Source organism: Mirounga angustirostris, unplaced genomic scaffold (genome assembly GCF_029215605.1).
Source record: "Mirounga angustirostris isolate CCGP_5_RB_7025 unplaced genomic scaffold, mMirAng1.0.hap1 SCAF_1, whole genome shotgun sequence".
Lineage (NCBI taxonomy): Eukaryota > Metazoa > Chordata > Mammalia > Carnivora > Phocidae > Mirounga > Mirounga angustirostris.
In genome coordinates this window covers 142,712,264-142,731,108 of record NW_026991709.1, presented here as the reverse complement: position 1 = coordinate 142,731,108, position 18,845 = coordinate 142,712,264, and the positions used below count along the sequence as shown (strand labels likewise).

Sequence of the window (18,845 nt, the reverse complement as noted above, 5' to 3'; positions counted from 1 at the left end):
TATTGCTCAAAAAACTTTGCTTTTGCTTTGCTGCCCACCACTCTTCCTCTGGTCTACCTCTATTCTTCCAAGCAGCATGACCAAGAACCACGGGCACCAAAGGAAATGAAATCCTTCAACACTACTAAAGTTACGAACAGCTCAGGATGGCAGATTCCACTCTCCTTGACGTCAAGTGTTAAATGGCCCAGATGATTTGTGGAAAGGGCAACAGTGAAATGTCCAGCCACTTTGCTGAAGGGCCAAATCAGGGGAGAGGCAACAGCAAGGGAGTTGGAAGACCCACCACACGTGTGGATGGGAGAAGACATGACTGCATTCAGATTAGGAAGTTTTCCATCTATTTTGCATCAAGCCATGGGAAGGTTAAACACATTGCTCACAAAGTTCCCTGATCTTATTTCATGCTAAAATGTTGTCATAAACCAGAGCCTACTAAAATATGACATCCCCATAGACAAGAGCCATGTCTACTCTATTTATCATTAAAATATTTATGGAATGTTCGTGTGCCAGGCACTGTTAAATGAATGAGTAAATGAAAAGTTATGCCTATCTATTTTGTAGATACATCCTTTCTTTCCAGAACAAATCACAGAGATGATTGAAACAGCAAGTTATTTCTGGGATGGAAAATGTGAATTGTGTTAGGTTTCTGTGACCAAAGTGATTAGAACAAACATTGAATGCCCTCTACAGAACCGAAAAAAAATCTCAGGCCAAGTGAGATAAACATTTGAAAAAAAAATTGAAAACAAAATTATCTCCCACATTGGCATTTTCCAAAGTCATTGCAGAAGACGAAATCTTAGAACTCGGGGCTTGAGATTTTGGATCTCTTTTTTAATTTATTATTTATTTATTTATTTTTAGAGAGTGCATGAGCGGTGGGGTGGGCAGAGAGAGAGGTAGAGAGATCTCAAGCAGACTCTGTGCTGAGGGCAGAGCCTGATGCAGGGCTTGATCCCACAACTGTGAAATCACGACTTGAGCCGAAATCAAGAGTCCCCGTTTCAACTGGCTGAACCACCCAGGCGACCCTGAATCTGTTTTTAAAAGAACACTCTAGCGCTTCCTGGATGTAGGTCCATGGTTAAGTCTCTAACTTTCCAACCCTCATCTCGAAAATGGAGGTAGTGGTAACAACTACCTCAGAGCAATCATGTGAGTGTTGTATGGCCTCAAGTATGGGGCGTGCCTGGCACAGTTCCTGGCACATAGTGAAGGCTCAGTGATGGCGACTCTTGGCTCTTAGAGCCATACCTCGTATCACGGGTTCTGATTAGGAATGAAGAATCTGGGATGTGGGCTTGGAATCCACTGGAGACTGATTCCCCAGCACCACCTGGTGACCACTTTATCAGGATAGTAGCCTGCAACTCCTAAGGGCAGGAGAAAGCTCCTGACAGTAGGCTACTCCCTCTGTTGTTCAGTATTTAAATGAAAAGACAACCTTTGACACATGGGAGACTTTTTCATCATTATTGTAAATGACACTCATTTACCAGAATTCGAAAAATAACCAAATCTTCTGAGATTATGTTTGAGCTATATTACTTTTCACTTTACTAACTTTGGAAAGCAACAGAAAGGGTTACTTTTTTCAGTATCCCTTTAAAATAAAAGCATTATCAATTGTGAATTTTACTGGGACTGTTGAGAGTTGAAGAAGCACTCACTTTTCAGAATAAATTATGAAACAGTAAAAAATACATAGATATGAGGTCAAGAAATCATGGATATTTGCTATACAAGGGACACCATTATAAATGTAGCTTGTTTCTTCACTCTCTGGTCTTTTTTCTCTTTTTATGCCTTGAAACTAGGGATTCTTCAGCAAAAGCCTATGGATATGTTTCAGGAAGTTCCCAAAGTGTCCTGCAATTTGAAGTGAAAATTTTGTGCATATGGGTAGTAGTGCTGGTATTATCTTCTTAAAGTCTGTAATACCTGAAAAACAATCAAACAGCAAAAAAGAACCATTGCTCTAAAAAGAACTCTGATGGAACTTGAGTAAAATTAATTTCAAGGTCTTCACTCCATTCTTATTTTCTTATACTCCCCAATAATTCTATTTTTCTAGGTTTCTCTTCCAGCTTCTTCTGCCTAGAAGTACAACATGAACTGCTACTCATATGGGGAAAAGGGATATATACAATACGTTCTCAGAGCCTGACACTAGTTGGTTAGCTTTTTCTATATCCTCTCTCGGGTGCTTATAGTATAAAGCATGAAGATGTCACATGGGAAATGATGTTGATACAATAGTAGCCTTCATGGACGTTATCATGCAAGTTATACTACAGGTCATGGAACAGAAGGGTTCACAGGTCAAATAAAGATGCCGAAAGCAAGGACTTATTAATCTATTAAAAACCCATAGCAAGAAAGAAGGTGAAAGCCATGGGGTAGGTTAACTCATTCAGGGTAGTGTTCAAGAGGAATAGAAGGACCACACAGCTAAAAGCTCTGCAATGTTCATATATAGCATCCTTCTCCACTGATTGTGTGATACAGAGATCAGATCTGAAATGTGAGCAAGACAGGCCACAAAGGAAGGAGCTAGTGAAACACGTTCCTTCTGAGAGAAGCAAGGGCAGGTAATTGAAATTCACTGATAAGCCTGATAAGTTGCTATGAGTGTCAAAGAGTGACCAAATTAAGACCTCAAAAATATTGAGTGCCTCATATTTCTTATGTATATTTAGCATATCATGAATACATGGTGCTTCATGTATACTTAGTGCATCATAAATATAGTGTTTTCTTCATCTTTCCATTTCTATTTTTGTTCAGCCTCACATGCTCTACTTAGTTTATGTCCTAAAGTTTACTTTCTTTGCTATGTTTAACACATTGTATGAATTTCATTTATCTCCTTTGTTTTCTTGTCGTCTATAGAATTAAATATTGACTAACAATAGCAAATATGTATTGTAGCACAGAATATTTGTGGCCCTCGGATAGGAGCTCCCAGTTAGTTTAGATGATCCTGCACCAGAGAAATATAGTTTCTGTTCTTTGCTTACCACAGTCCTCCATAGCTTGAGGAATGAACACTTCTGATTTTGGTTGACCTGCGTTTTAATCCTTACAGGGTCAAGGCATCAAAAGAAATTTTTTACGTATAACTCTATCTCCTGGTCTTTGCAAAAGATATGCGAAGTAGTTGGTAGATGTTAAGCATGTTTGGAGATAGGAATTGGACTATCTCTGAAGCATAAAGAGTAGGAAGCATGTGTGAGGTTAGGAAGACCTACAGGGTCTCTCCCTACAAAAGTCCCTAATTAGGGGTTTTCTCAGCCCCTTGCATGAATAGAATGCTCCTTCCTCTCCTAGTTTTTGTTACCAGGGATGGTATGCTGTGGCTGCTGCTTCTTCCTCTTCTTCCTCCTCCTCCTCCTTCTTCTTCTTTTTCTTTCTTCTTCTTCTCCTTCTCCTTCTATTTTGAAGCATCCTGAAGGAAGCCAGCAGTATACCCAATTAAATACAGAGACTGCTCCCTCCCATCGGTCCCTCCCTCAACCCATCTCTGGAGCAGTGAAGAAAAACACAACAGCCTACTTGATTGCTTTTATTTTCATTTTTTATTGAAAGCTTCATCAAAGAAAACAGAAGTTTAAACCTAACATCCACTGATCTACAGAAAGCCCAAGGAACAGGGGAAATGGTAGCTAATTTGACTGTGGTACAGATGAAAAATTAAAAATAAAACCGGAAACACCATAGAGCTACAGAACTTTCCATGACAGAGACAGCAGTACAAAATGCTCTTAAATAAAGTTCAAATTTGGATGATGTTTCAGAAGTTCCATGAAGTCAAATATGGCCTAAAACAAGGGTTTTAAAAGAAGCTGTGTCCCATTTTTTTTTTAAATTTAAAGAAACTGGAATTTCATAGCAAGTACACTTTTACATTTATTCTTTGAAAATTAAGATTCCAATTATATTCCTCTTCTTTTTAAATAAATAGAAGCATTAATTTCCAGAATGGAGAAAACTTTTTCAAATGTCTCTTTGAAATAGTTTTTATAGTTCCTGAAAAGTATGAAATAACACATTTTTTCATATATGAGGAAATGACATTATTTTGGGGAGGAGGACAGAGCATCTTTCTTAAGAATCTAAGACCAGAGGGTTTAAAATACAAAGCATAACACTGAAGTTACACTTTGGACACTACTTAAATTTGAAATGATCAGAAAAAATCCACTGGAGTATCAAGGTCATTCACCCTTATTACTGTGATGCAAAGTAAAAAAAATAAATAAATAACAAAACAATGCATTTTTTTTTTTTGCCAAAGATTTAAGATAGGGATAAGAGTGTATATTTAACCAAGAGATGTTATTATATTCTCATAACTCAATTTTGAGTTGACCTTTTCTTCTGGTTAAAATTTCAATAGTGAACGAAACCAAAACAGCTTTCTTTTGAGGGAAGCCAAATACTTTGCTACAATTTTTTTTTCTCTTTGTATTTGCAAGAATACAGCCAACTCTCAATTATTTGCGGTGGATGGGAAAGGGACATTATGGATAGTAAAAATCTGTGGTATATAATGCACTGACTATTTTACTAATGATTTTAAATTCCTTCGGTAAATCGAGACTTAAAGAAACAGACTGATTTGAATTTGATTTCCAAATGTTTCTTTTCCACCCTCACGGTGAAATGCTAATAAAAGGAAATAGAGCAGAAGACCTAACAGTTGAAAAAAGAAGACAAAACAAATCTACCAAGTAAATAGTTAGCCCTTCAAAAATTGAGAGTGATTGTATTTCTGCAAGACTCAGTCATTGGGGAAGTTACTAACTGGAGTGAATAAAATGGAAGAAAAGTGTGACTCCGTGGCCCAGAGGTTCTTCCCTCAGACTCCAAGCTTGATCTCACCTCTGCTCCAGCTTTAAATCTTCCTGAGCGGAAGAAGCGTTTCTTAAAATATTATTTTCCCTTTCAGAAATACAAAGAAATGAGTATTGAGAAGCTATCCATCCTTTTTTCATGTGACAGGGAGCATACGTATTAGGGTATAAAACAAAAGAGAAAGAAACCACCAATCTGGGGTGAGCTTCCCTGCCCCAGATGAGAAAAGATCTTTGGGGCCACTCAGGGATCTTATATTTAGCTTTGTATTTTCCTGAATTCTGTGCAGTCCACAAAGGACAGGCATGACCAAGAACACTCAGATTAAGGGACCGATTTCATATTTAAGAATATTGGGTAAGAAATGTTAAATTTGAGTTAGACTCAACTGTCTTCCAATGCCACGGTGGATGTCATTTGTAACAAATTGATTCATTAATGAAATCCCATTATCACTCTGTCACAGGAAGGGGGTAGTATACAGAATCAATGAGCCTGTTTAAATTCTGTCAGTCCCTCAGATTGGAGTGCGATGCTGTCAGTCTCAGTGAGCTCAAAATTTTGAAGGATGCCAGGCACAATAACACACAAAACGAAAATCTCCTCCTTCACTCCCTACTGTGGACAAGATAACGTAGATCAAGTCTCTATGACATGTTTAAACTTTGTTATGAAGTATGATTCCTCAAATGTGCTCAACGTTGTTTATACACATACATAAATATTCCCCTTCATTTGTTTTTATATCATCTAAAAACATAAATCACTGAATCCCACTTAAGAATTTCTCCCTGCTTATCAGCTCATCTGCAGTGGTTCATGCGCACAAATTAAGAATGAGACTGAGTTGTCAAATGTATTTTTAGTTCCCTACTAACATTATAATCTGTCTAGACAGTCCATTGAAACTTCGGAATCATGAAGAAGACTGCAAAAGTGCTACTCAAATCAAATCTCACTCTTCATTAATTGGGATTTCAGGCCACCATAAAAGATACCTAGGTATATATATTAGACATCGCAAATATTCAAATAATTTTTTTTTTTTAGGGAAAAAAAGCTATTCTTTTCTTGTCACACATGAATTGAATGATTTTCACACAGTTTTGCAAGGGGTCGATGTATTCTGCAGGGACAATGACCTTCTGCTCCATCCAGGCTTTTTCTGCTCTCAGCCTTCCGTCTCTAACATGAGTGCTTTTAATACCATGTAGTTTTTCACTAGAATGTGTGGAAGTGAGTCTTATATGCTATCAAATGTGGCAGATCTGTTAAAGTCACAGGAAGAATTGATTCAAGTGAAGCATGGAGACAACATCTGAATGATTGAAATTTATCAAGGAAACAGCCAAACCGAAGTCAGGTAGAGGATTTTTTGTTGTTGATTCGTTTTTAAGAATTTTATGTCACTTGCAAAAATCAAGGTGTGCCAGTCTTCAAGGACAAACAGTCACCAGCACTTGCTAGCATTACCTTTAGCTTACCTAGGGGCCAGGACATCTTCAGAACACATGGCCATACATTGAGTCACTATGCATAATTTGTCTTCCCTGACAAAACCTTATCATTATCAAAAGAAAACCCACTCCTCCACTGACCATGTAACTAGAGTTTGGATAAGATAACTTTTATCCCATTTGGATTGTGGCTTTGGTTTGTTTCCTGATGTTTAGAAGCCTTGGCAATTAAAGTCAAAAGGAAAAAAAAGGAAATATCTGAATAAATGTTTGGAAATCTGAGCCAGAATACTTAAAAAAAAAAAAAAAAAAAGAGCCCTAAATAGGATTAGAATCACCATAATATTAGTTGCTGATTAAATCAGGATTCTGATGTCTGCGTATACTGAACACATTTTGGTTTGTTTTATTCTCATACAATGTAATGCTGCTTACCTGTTGATGCTTTTTGTTTATTCCCCCAGACTTGATTCTTAAAAACAATCATTAGGTAAGATGACAGGTGCAAATTTGAACATGTGTCATTTTTCCTTCTTTTTTTTTTCCTTTTGGTTGGAAATAAGATATTTTCTAGAATGGCATGATATAAAAAATCCAAACACAAAACACACATGGACACATAAAATGACAGGTAATTTCCCTGTGCCTGAAGTGGCTTAAAAAAATTGAGATCATTGAAATTTCATAGTTGAAAAAAATGTTTCTGAATGTATAAATAAAGCAGTAGTTTTGAATAGAAACAGGAAGTTACCTAGGCACATTCATCAGCCACATGGTAGCTACCTCTTAGCCTCATTGTTGATTGCGTAAATGAGACTTTCTTTGTATCACATTAAGGTTTTTTTTGTGTTTTTTTTTTTACAGAAACAAAAGAAAGCATGTTGGTTTCATATTCAAATGAATTATGCCCAGGATAATCCTTATTTATACAAAGAGTTCAGAGACTGAAAAAGAGAAACGAAAAGCACAGTTCCTATACATGTTCCTTAAACCCCCTGAAACTCAGGGGCCCGCTTCTCAAAGATAAAACTTAAGTGCCACCCTTGAAAAACATGAGAAGCTTGAAGGACGGAACAGAAGATAGTACACATCTAGGATTCTCTCTAGAGCATGGAAAACCATTAAGGATGGGTGTCACCAGATGGAATTTCTCTGTAGCAGCACATGCTACATTTTCTTGGATCCATTTGTGCCTCTGACTTGGCTGCAAAGATAGGGAGCCACTTTCTAGACTTGAGCTTCCAGTTCATGGGGTTTCAAATAAGAGAACTGGGCTCATTTCTGTTAACAGGTCACAGAGAGTTGAATATTGACAATTTCAGAACAGCCAAACTCATTACTGATACTGACCTAATGGGATTATGATTTGCCTTTTAAGTTTTTTTAGTTTTTAAAAGCCTACCATTTTTTTTTTTTTTTTTTTTTACAGTGCACTTAACGCATTTCCCTCTTCCTTCTGGACTAAGACAGGTTCCCCCGACTTAGTTTGTGAGAAAACTTTCACCTATCTAATTCCAACGATCCCTTCAGAAAGCAACTCTGTGCATAATTCAACTAACAACGTTCCATCGGTCTTAATTTCAGGTAAAACTATACAGGTTGAACATGGATTCCATGAGTCAAATATGCAGACATGTTTGTTAAGTCAACCTAATTCATTTTAGACAAAGTTTTGCATCATTCTCAATGCAAATATATCTCCTTTGGCTTTAAAGATTGAGCAAACCTAATTCTTTTGGTTCTTATCGATATAAATCATACAATTTCTTGATTGTCAACTAGCATTTTAAAAGCTTACCTAACTTCCACTAACAGAATCCTCAATCTGATTGGTCCTACTTGTCTCAGAGTTAAACTGAAACAAAAAGGTCTATTTTTGTCCTTCTTCTGACAACACCAGGGTATGAGAATACGATGACAGGAGGCAAAAGGGAGATATCTCCTCCCTACTTGCAGAATCAAGGTGGCTGTTCATGGCAGATGAACAAAGACTGAGGTGAGAAGACAAAACCTAGAGGCGTTGGACTTGAGAAGGAAGACTATTGTTACAAATACAATGAGACCTTTTCAGGAGACCACTCATCACTTAACAGAATATCTAAGCCTTTTTTTGACAAGTGACCTTTCAGACCAGTTCAGGAAGGACCTTTAGTTCAAAGTTCACAGAAAAAAATTTCAACCTGTTAAACAAGTGTCTCAACTTATTGGTGGCCATCAATACAGGTGTCACTATTCAAGAGAGCTAGTAAGGAACCAGAAAAGCTCACGGAATGAATATAAAGCCGTTCGGCTCTGTCAGTTGGTATCCAGAACTCTTCCTGCTGAAACTGCTGAACACAGCAGGTGCAAGCTTCTACTAGTATCAACAAATGCACATTAACAAAAAAACAAAAACAGAAACAGAAACAAAAACAAAAAAAACCACCTTTTGTTTTGCTCTGTTTTGCAGTATATAAAACACCAGTGGAAGGTAGTTTAAACAAACAACAAAGTAAGAACTGGTCCGGCCATGTAGGTCAAATAAAATTCTTAAAAAGAAAAGAGAAGAAAAGGAAAACAACCTCTATCTTCTGGACTGCAATAGGGTGCCACTTCATCTTTGGTATAAAATAGGCCATCCATAGGCTGAATTTGATCACAACTAGGAAAGACTACAGAAATTGTCAACAATTTCTCTATCTATTGCTTTTTTTGTTTTTTTTTTTGTTTTTGTTTTTTTGCACTTTTTGACCATAAGCTCCTATCTACTTAAGTTTTTTTTTTAATGCTCTTAAGCTAGGTTTTGCAATGTGACAAGCAAAGCTGACTAAAAACTTTGTAAAGCTCATAAAAAAGACTGCAGATAAAAAGCACTATGCTTTTGCTAGCGATCACGCTTTGTAAATAAAAAAAATCTGCATTCTGCCCCCAAACACGCATTATTTCTAATGCAGTTGTTTTTAAACCAACATTAATAACTTTACCTTAAAATGTTTTAGCCTTCTAGAATGATTCAACACTTAAGACAAAGTTCATGAAAAGTCCCAGCATTTTCCCAATTCTTGCAGTTGCCATGGTTTCTTTTATCAACAAATTTTCTTCAAATGAAGAAAAAACATTTTCTTTTAAACTGTACAGTTTTTTTTTCACCCTAAAAACTCATAGTCTTAAACTTCTGTACCAGTTAAAGCCGGCACAATATTTCAATTCTTTCTTGAATTTTTTTTAACAAGACGTTGACAGCTTGCCTCGAGAGCCTTTGACGTCCTTAAAATTAAGGCAATTAAGATTCAAGATAAACCTTACCTAAATATTTCTAAGAAAAAAATAAAATAAAAATAACCCACTAGATTTAAACAAAAGGGGGAAAAGAAAGAGTAGCTTAATTACTGAGGAAGACAATTTGTTTCCATTTCTGCTTTGCCCACCTCTTGACATCTGATTTTCTGTTAAAAAAAAAAAAATCTGTCTACATCTTCTGGTAAATTCTGAAATCAAATGTTCTTCCAAATATAATGTCAACCTTCTGTGTTTTGTTTTGTTGTTGGTTTTTGTTTGTTTGTTTCCTCTTCTGGGATTTTTTTTCTTTAAAAAAAACGATGGCGAAAGTAAACTGTCAGACCACATGAAGGAACCATTTGCACAGCACATAAAAACACTTTGTTTTCACTGGGTATAGTAGAAAATTAAAAAAAAAAAAAAGCATTCCATCGACGCCTGTGCAAACTGGAAGCCAACTTCCTGTTCAATGAAGTTTCTTCGTTCAAGGCAAAGTTTCAGACGGACATTCTTCAGTCTTGTTTATGGTCTGTGGAAACAATTGAGTATGAGCGGTCATTACATCAAAGCAACTTTGAAATCACCTCATGTGCTCTTTTCCAGTGAGGTCTCTTTAAAAGATACCAAGCTCTTTCAATATCTAGAAAATTGTACAAGTTTTAAATCCTGCCACTTTCATACAATTATATATTTGAGCCAGAGAGTTTGTTCACATTAAGTATCAAGGCTAATAGAACAAGAATATTTTTTGGTCTAAAGTAATAAATACTACAGCATATTTGAGCCAGAGCGTTTGTTCACATTAAATATCAAGGCTAATAGATCAAGAATATCTTTCAATTTAAAGTAGTAAATATGACAAAAATACCCAGACAAGTAATACTCCCTATGTGCACGGAACCTATTTTTCAATGTCTGGCTTATGTTTTAGGTACCCCCAGAAATTCTTTGAGTAATTCTGTTCTTTCAAAACTCCTGTGGGATTCATCACTAATTCAGTCAACAAATGCGCCCATCCCTACTATGTACCCAAGATATAGCAATGGTTGTGTGTTACCCTGTGGTATTCACCAAGTATAATCACATAAGCCTTATTTGGCCCAATAAAGTAGTAAGACAGTTAAGAGGGAATGGGTTTTGTTAACTTTCCCTCATCCCCTCTTCTTCCTTATTCACCCATCTCATCAAGATTTTTAATTCTTGAGAACAGGCACTATATTCTACTATTTTTTACTCTCCAGGAATCTGGCAGACGGTATGCTTGTAACAGGTGTTTCACTAGACAAATGACATTTTTACTTATGCCACTTGGCCTAGCCTAGCCCAAATAATGTTTTCTCCTTCTGCCCCATCTACAACTGCTGGACTGAGCTTCTAGTGGGTTGACTTCCACGCTTAGCTCTTCCATCCACAGACTAGAATTTTGTTAAATAATTTCAGGGATGTGCTATAAAAACTGATTTTTGAAACTATCTACAGGTCAATTTATTTATTTTTAAAGATTTTATTTATTTGAGAAGCAGGGGGAGCAGCAGGCAGAGGGATAAGCAGGCTCCCCACTGAGCAAGGAGCAGGACCCAGGACTCAACCCCAGGACCCTGGGATCATGACCTGAGCCGAAGGCAGACGCTTAACCAACTGAGCCACCCAGGTGCCCCTATAGGTCAATATAGATGAAGCTCACTTCTCTCAGTGCTTTGCAGGTTCTTCTGACGCCCAGTTGTTTAATTTACTAAAGAGGACTCAGGGTTGCTGAGGTTGTACGGGTTGTTCACTGCACAAGATGCATGACTGAGAGAGTTTACGGGGGCTAAATTCCCACCCAAAGTCTGATCCCCAAACTGTGTCCTCTGGTGCAGGGCTGCATTTGCTCTGAGCAAGTGGGCTTTACTCAAATTCACAAAATGCCCTTAAGGATGTTTTAAGGTACATGACAGGTAGGCTGGGATGATCCAGATTGTTTTTCCTACTTTGCACAGAGCACTCATACAAATTCGCTACGTCTCTTAGAAGCCTGATAAACTTGTTCTTAGAATCACGTAAGAAAAGCAACTAGTTGATAGTTGATATTTCCATTTTTAACCAATGGTTTAAGTTTCTAGGAATACATAATTTGTGTGTGTTATGTGAAAAAGTGGGGCTTCTTTTAAGAAGAAATGCAATTAAAAATTTCATACCATCAGCAACAATTAGGGAAGCTTTATTAGTAGTAGTCATGGGAACCATGGTATATATGTGATCTCTATTCCTTTGCAAAGTACAGACTTACTCCATTCATTTCTTAAAAATCGGCCTTGTTGTGGGAATAAAACTTTTCTCTTTGTTTGGTTGTGTGTTTTTGTTTTTTGTCTGTTGTTTGCTCCCACTCCCATCTTCCACCTGGTCTTGTTATTCATTTAACAGAAAATGCCTAATACACCGTGAATCTCTGGAACAGCTGTTCCATGAACAGTGTCTTAGTCAATGGGCTACCCTGACATACACACCCACACTGCTCAGGTATGTCACGTGCACTGGTCTTGAAGCATCCATATTTATGAGCTAGGCTACAGCTACTTTAAAGCTCTAACCTTACCAAATGTTTCCAATGGCCCTCTCCCATCCAGTGGTCTCATTGTTACATAACAAGTGGGGAGCAATGAATGGCTGTCCTTTGCATTTTCTTGGTTGCTAGCTGAAGTTGGAAGGGACAATGTGTTGCTATTTGATAGAACTGAATTTACTCCTATCCACTTTCTCTGTCCTAGATGAGATGTGAAAGTGCACATTTACATAATGCTTATGTATTGCCCTCCCCTTTGGCCCCCAAAGAAAGCAGAGCGTATAGATTAGGAAGTAGCAAACCACAGGCTTAGAATTCCAGACTTTTAGAAGTGGAAAGACAGCTTTGGGATCATCTAAGCCTGCAATATCCCCCAGTGTCATTCCTGAAAGATTAGCTTCATGTGATGCTGTGTGGAAAGAGGGATTCTGTGGTCCAGAGTTTGGGGGAAACTGCACATTATGCTCCCACTCTTGCACTACCCATAGGTAAACTAAACATATAGGAAGGGCACCAACCAAGAAGGGTATCAATATAAAAACAAACTTATTTAAAGAACGTAATCTTTTCAATTAGTATCAAAATAATTATCCTGTTGACAGTGAACATTTTGTTATAGTTCTTTAGTAATTTAATATGTTTGAAAAAACTCTCAGAACTCCCAAGTAGGAAGTCCAGCCTACGCGCTAATCTTTCAGGAAGTGAAATGTTTGATTTATCTGGCTCTCTAGGAGGTCCGGCCATTAGCATTTTAATAGCTTTGAAGAGAGAGAACTGCAATTAAGAAAGCATTTCACTCAGGTCAGAGGGTGTTTGCCTAAACTCCTTGGGACCCCCCCACCCCACCCCAACTCCAGGGAATGGTGGTAAATCCTCCCTCAGCACTAAAACCTAATTTACACTCTTGGGAGAACACTGATCTAATCTCTTGCTCTAAAGAAGAGGAAAAGGAGGCTCCGAAGGGCTGAGTGACAACTAGCAGGTGGCAATGAGAATTTAACTTCGCTTGCAGACTTGTACTTTTCAAGCCCTTGTCATTTTTAAGATTTTTAAGATTTCTTAAATAGCACAAAGAAAAACTGCTAACTTGGGCAGGAACGGGAATCTCCACAGAACTTCCAAAACAAACTACAGGTATCATATCTGCCTTTGCAGGTAAGAGCCCCAAAATTCCCTTTTGCATGAATAGCCTCTTTTAACAAGGAAAAAAAAAATCGTGAATACAAAATGTGAAGACCTGTTTTTGAGCTTGGAAAGTGGCATTTGGAATAGTAAAATATTTGCTGCTACAGATCCCAAATATAACCTTTCTATTCATATATGCACATCATTTCTACTTCTCAAACTTTGATCCTGCAACCTTCTGTTGTGATGTCTGTGATTTTCTTCAAAACATCTTTAGTATAGACATTATGGTGCTAAATCTATGTGTGATGTGTTAAGCTCCTTTTCCAGGGCACTCAGCTACCCTCGTCCAAATTTCACACCCCACAGGAGGTCAGCTACCATTTAATGAGAAAGGCCAGAGGTTTGCACAAGTACTTTAAATTGTCCATATCTCAATTAGCATAATGATCGTCAGAAATGGGTTGCCTAAAGAAAGTGGTGGCATGTTAATTAGCATAATGATGCTGGACATCAGCTGCCATTTGTGAAATTTGGAGTATTCAAGATCACTTGGATAGGCTAAAATATTTTAGAGACCCTCTCCACTGTAGGTGAAAGATACAGTTAGAATGTACAGACATTTGTAGCCTTATAACTTTAGGGATACTGCTTATGGCTTGATCTCAAAACAATTTATTAATTTATTTGTGCCTGCTTTCTTATGAATGCTTCCCTGATAAATGTCTCTGTGGGAACTCTTGCATCCCTCAAACTTTTCCCAGGGATGGTTATATAAGAACCCAGGTGTCTACATGACCCACACACTTAGCTCAATTCCCAGTGTCTTCCTAAATGGTTGTGTAGACTCTCATGCCTTACCATGACACAGATCAGCTGCCCTTGGCTGAAACTGATAAAACCTTGGAGAGAGCCACATTCATTTCTTCCTTTTAGAAAATTTCAGAATAGATTGTTACCCATCACTGTATTTGACCTAGAATACTATTTTTGTTTTCATGCAATATATTATTGTTCTCTTTTCAAGTCAAAAAAGCTCCCGGCACTTAGGGAGCATGTCAGAGAGAGTAAGTTGAGAATATAAACAGGACCTGTTAACAATTTTCTCCAGATTTGAAGAAATGTACACGAGGCCGTGTAAGCAGTGTTCACACGGCACACGTTTGAAATGTCCCACGTTCTAGCGTGCTTTCATCCCTGGCATGTTGCCACAAACTCACCCTGTGGAACATCCTGTAACATACATTCCTGAATAAGTGCAAAGGAAAATTCCTCCCAATGAGGAAATCCCTCGCCATAATGCTTACCACTGTGGGGACACACGGGGAGGGTTTCCTTCTTTGATACCCTATCATCTGTGGAAAGGCCCGAGTTATCAGCCATAGGAATCTGAGGTTCAAGGCATGTAACCATGTGACCACGGTGGTGGGGTGGGGGGGGTAGTTTTAAAATGTTTAAACACTTAAAGCTTTCTGTGGTCAGTCTCAGACTTCCTAGGATAGTTCAAGGAATAATGCTTCTTTGAATTGACTTATTATAAGGATAATTAAATCCCTTATCTTTCTCTACAGATCAGGCCCTCCCTGGTTTTTATCTTATCTGTCCCTGTTAGTAGCATCAATAACTCCAGGGTTTTGTTTGGAATTGTAAAGCCCGGTTTTCCTTTCTCCTCTTACTTCAGTCTACCCCTCCTGCCCTTACCCCCCACCCTCCACCCCATTGCACTTGCCACCATCTCACTTCAGACCTTTGTTCCCTATTGTCTGAATTCTTGCAATCATTGGACTGTTTCCATTGCTTCCAAATCCACTGTTTACCTCAGCTGGAGGAGCATTTGTAGGACAAAGGAAATGCTGTTCAAGCACCTCAGTATGACATCTGATATTAGAATCTGGGTCCAACCTGCTTTTTTTACACTATTGTGCTATTCTGAATCCCCTTCTTAGAGAAGCAGTCTGAGCTTTCCCACCCCTGGTCTTTGGCCAAGCTGTTCCTCCCCCTGGAACACTCCTTGACTCTGTGTAAGAGCCAGTTCCAGTTGCCACAACCTCTGCCAAAGCTGACCCAGTCGAGAAAAATGAAATGCATTCTCCTATTACTATAGTATTCTCTAAAAAGCCCTGTTCATTTTCTCCCTTGCAGTAGACACATCATGTCTATGTGTACGTCCAAATCCCGTACTAGATTGTAAACTCTGGAGGGCAGGGATCTTGTCTCCCTGCAGAGAAACTGACCTGATGCTGGATACTCTTAAGTGTGGAGGTGGGTAGGGAGACTCTCACTGGAATCTGGGAGAGGCAGACATGTCCTCTCCAGGTCAGGCAGGACATCCCCTTTCCCACCACATCATACAATGGTCGTGAAAGGTAGGGACAACCTGAGAAAGAAGAGAGCATCCCATTGTGGGCTCTAAGTGGGGGCAGCTGAAGCTGATTGAATCAGGCAGGGAAAAGAGGATGTTACAGATAGTCGCAAGAAGGGGGACGTTCGTATCCTGAAAGCCATTATTGAAACACATCCTTCCACACCCAGACTCCACTGGTGAGTGGAGTCCTTGAAATATAACTCAGTTGCTGGCATACCTTCCCTTAACGTCTTCCAGAGCTTTAGTGGCTCTCTTCAAATAAAACTGAGAACGATTTCTGTATACAAAGCCAATTATTCAAGGACCAAAGGCTCTATAAAAACTGCCTGTTTGACTCTGTCTCCTACACCCCCCCCTCCTCCCCCGGCCCAACTCTTTCACCACACTCTAGCCACAGGTCCCCATTCTAGACCTTTGGTCTTCCTGTTTTTTCTGCCTAGAATGTTTTTTTCTCCAAATCTCTCCAAGATTAGCTTGTAATTATCTTTCAGATCCAGGCCTCTGTGAGAGGCCTTGCCTGATACCAAATCTTAGGTATTTATGCTGTCATTTTCTATCACAAGAATCTTTTTTACATATTGGCTTTGGCTTTGCAATTCTGTTTTGCTTTATTTTGTTTTGTTTTTTTGATTGTTTGCTGATTGGTCCACTGACTGTGAGTCTACTCCTAGCAGGAAGTAAACTCCAAGAGAGTAGGAAAGGCGCCTGCCTCCTTCATTGTTCTTTTCCTGGCATCTGGAATTCTGGGGGTCACATAGTAGGCACTGTATCAATAATTGTTGACTAGGGGGATGAAAGCATCTCTTTTATTTATCCAGACAGCATTGAACTATTAGCAAGAAGGGTCTAGGATCACTCACTTCCTTGTTATGCTCTGAAACAGCAAAAGCCAGCTTCACCTACTCACCAAGTGGTTCTGGCAAATACAGCAGCTCTCATTTCCCACCAGTGTCTCTCACCATGCTTCCCACAGCCAGTCTCTGCTCCTTTCTCACACATTACCCTCTGAACAGACTGAAAAAATTCCAGTATGCTGGGAACAGAGTACCAGAGACTACCATATTGTTCCATGTGTGTAAAAGTGATTCACATAGGCTATAGGTGAATTAAAAATACAAACAAGAAACAAAACCAAAAACACAAAATGCTTTATTTTATGGATCTTTCCTGAAAGCTGTTATGTGAAAGTAATAATAATAATAGTAATAAAGGTTAAGTCATGTGGTCAGCACATTTAATTTGGAAGACTACCTTTAGAAGCTAAGCTACTTAGAGGAGACTCCATTACCATGATTAATCTTTCAGCAACAAACAAATCTCTAAATATGTATTGAGGTTAAAGAGGAATGATTAAGAAATGGGAGCAACACTCTGCAGACAGGATGGATCTCTCGGGAATTCTCTATTCACTGGGGCTTTGATTGCTACCTACAGATTAGAATAGTTTGCAGGACAAGACATCTGTATATAGACTGAATTTTTGTTAATTACTTTGGCTTCAAAACCTCCCAAATTTTAGTCTACATAATTACTCAACACAAAGCCAACAGTACTTTATAAGTGATTTAAAGATTTGCAAGAGTTAATTCTGATCCATGATTGTCTCTTTGTCATTTAATTCCTAAATAAGACTCCACATCATTTTAGATTTTATAGCACCCTTTTTCATGAACTACTTTACTGGGTGTTCAAGGTATCCCTGCAAAGGGAGTGATACTGTCTTCATTTAAGAATTCATGCAGGCTTACTATCCAGTTTCAAGTGGAAATATTGGAGTTTTTTCCAAAAATATGTATAGTAGTTTTTTTTTTTTTTTTTTTAATGCCCCTTTCTGTATTTAAGGCTTAAGTGAAATTTTACATTAACTCTGGGCTTGGCCATATGACTTGCTTTGGCCTATGGGGCAGTAGTAAATGTGTCCAAATGGATTGAAAAGTGCTTCATTTGGGCTCCCTCTCTTGCTGTTCTCTGAATTCTGGGACTTCCATGTGAATAAGATGATGCAGGATCAGAAACACATAATCCAATTGCTTCCATCATATTCAACCAACAGACAACTAACACCCAGAAGCAGAGCCGCAAAAATGACCATCAGCTGTCCCCAGGTGCTTGAGCAATTCTAGTCAAGACCAGAAGAACCATCCACCTGAGGTCAGCTTAAGTTGCCGGCCCACGAACTAAATAAATAGACCCATGAACTAAACAAAATGCTTGTCACTAAGTTTGGGACGGTCTGTACTGCAGCAAACGCTAACAGATACAACATGAGAGTATGGTGACAAGATGGTCAATCTTGAGGAAAAGAGCTTAGCATAGCCCAAACTTACTTAGACTGTTGGTAAGAATATGCAGGTGCATGTTCGTTGGATGTGTCCACTGCTATCTGTTGCTGCTGACCACTGGTGTCCTGGGATGAAGGTGCCACTGTCTGGGGAGAGGTATCAGCAACAACACCCTAAGGAGGCAAATAAGAACACAAAAGCCTTACTGGCTTTAGCAAAGGGTCTTCTTCCAGATGGACTATAGGGAATATCCCTCTTCTACTTGGCTTGAATAGACTTGCACTCGGCCAAATGAAGCTACAGGAAGTACCCCAGGGAAAACCACAGAGCACATCTGGATAAAGGCTGAGGAATTCACTTCAATGTGTCACCAAGAGGCCTTGTCTTCAGAAACCTCTACTGTAGTCAAATGGTCAGAAAACCATTTTCACCAAACTTAGAACTTTTAAACCATGGTTGCATATAGCCACACTAAATAATAATTTATTAATCAAAAGCTCATGCAGGATTCCTATAAAAACTTGTATATTCAAATATTTCCCTGGGGTAGTGTACCGTGTCATGTCATGTCTCTTTGACTTGGCAAAACAATGGACCTAAAAAGAAAAGAAAGGAAAGAAAAGAAAAGAATACATAAAAGCTTGGAATTCTTTTAAAAGGCTACTGTTAGGTAGGTTTTCCCTTCAGCAATTTGGTTTGTTTTGTTTTCTACAACATGAACTAGAATTCATTTCGAGGTTTCAGAAAACAGACATCCTTAATCTTGATTTGCTACTTCTCTCACCCTCTCGTTTCTCACAGATGCCAACAAGGATGCCAACAAGGAGTTGATCATCGTTAGGGATAGATGTTTGCTTCTGAGAAAGGCACAGGTGGTTTTATCTGGCAGGTGGGAGGCCTAGAGAGGGCATCTCTCTGAATATGTTCTCTTGGTTTTACTCATAGCCTTG

At 38.6% G+C, this 18,845-nt stretch overlaps 1 protein-coding gene across 2 annotated transcripts in view; it reads right to left on the bottom strand.

The window, feature by feature from the left end:
• Positions 1-17,936: 17,936 nt before the first annotated feature.
• Positions 17,937-18,845, bottom strand: part of LOC123862956 (RNA-binding motif, single-stranded-interacting protein 3) — a 1,542,535-nt gene continuing 1,541,626 nt past the window's right edge. For both annotated transcript variants that reach the window (XM_064588878.1, XM_064588881.1), the window contains one exon: positions 17,937-18,068. In XM_064588878.1, the coding sequence (XP_064444948.1) occupies positions 17,937-18,068 (132 nt within the window). The remainder of the gene's footprint in view (positions 18,069-18,845) is intronic.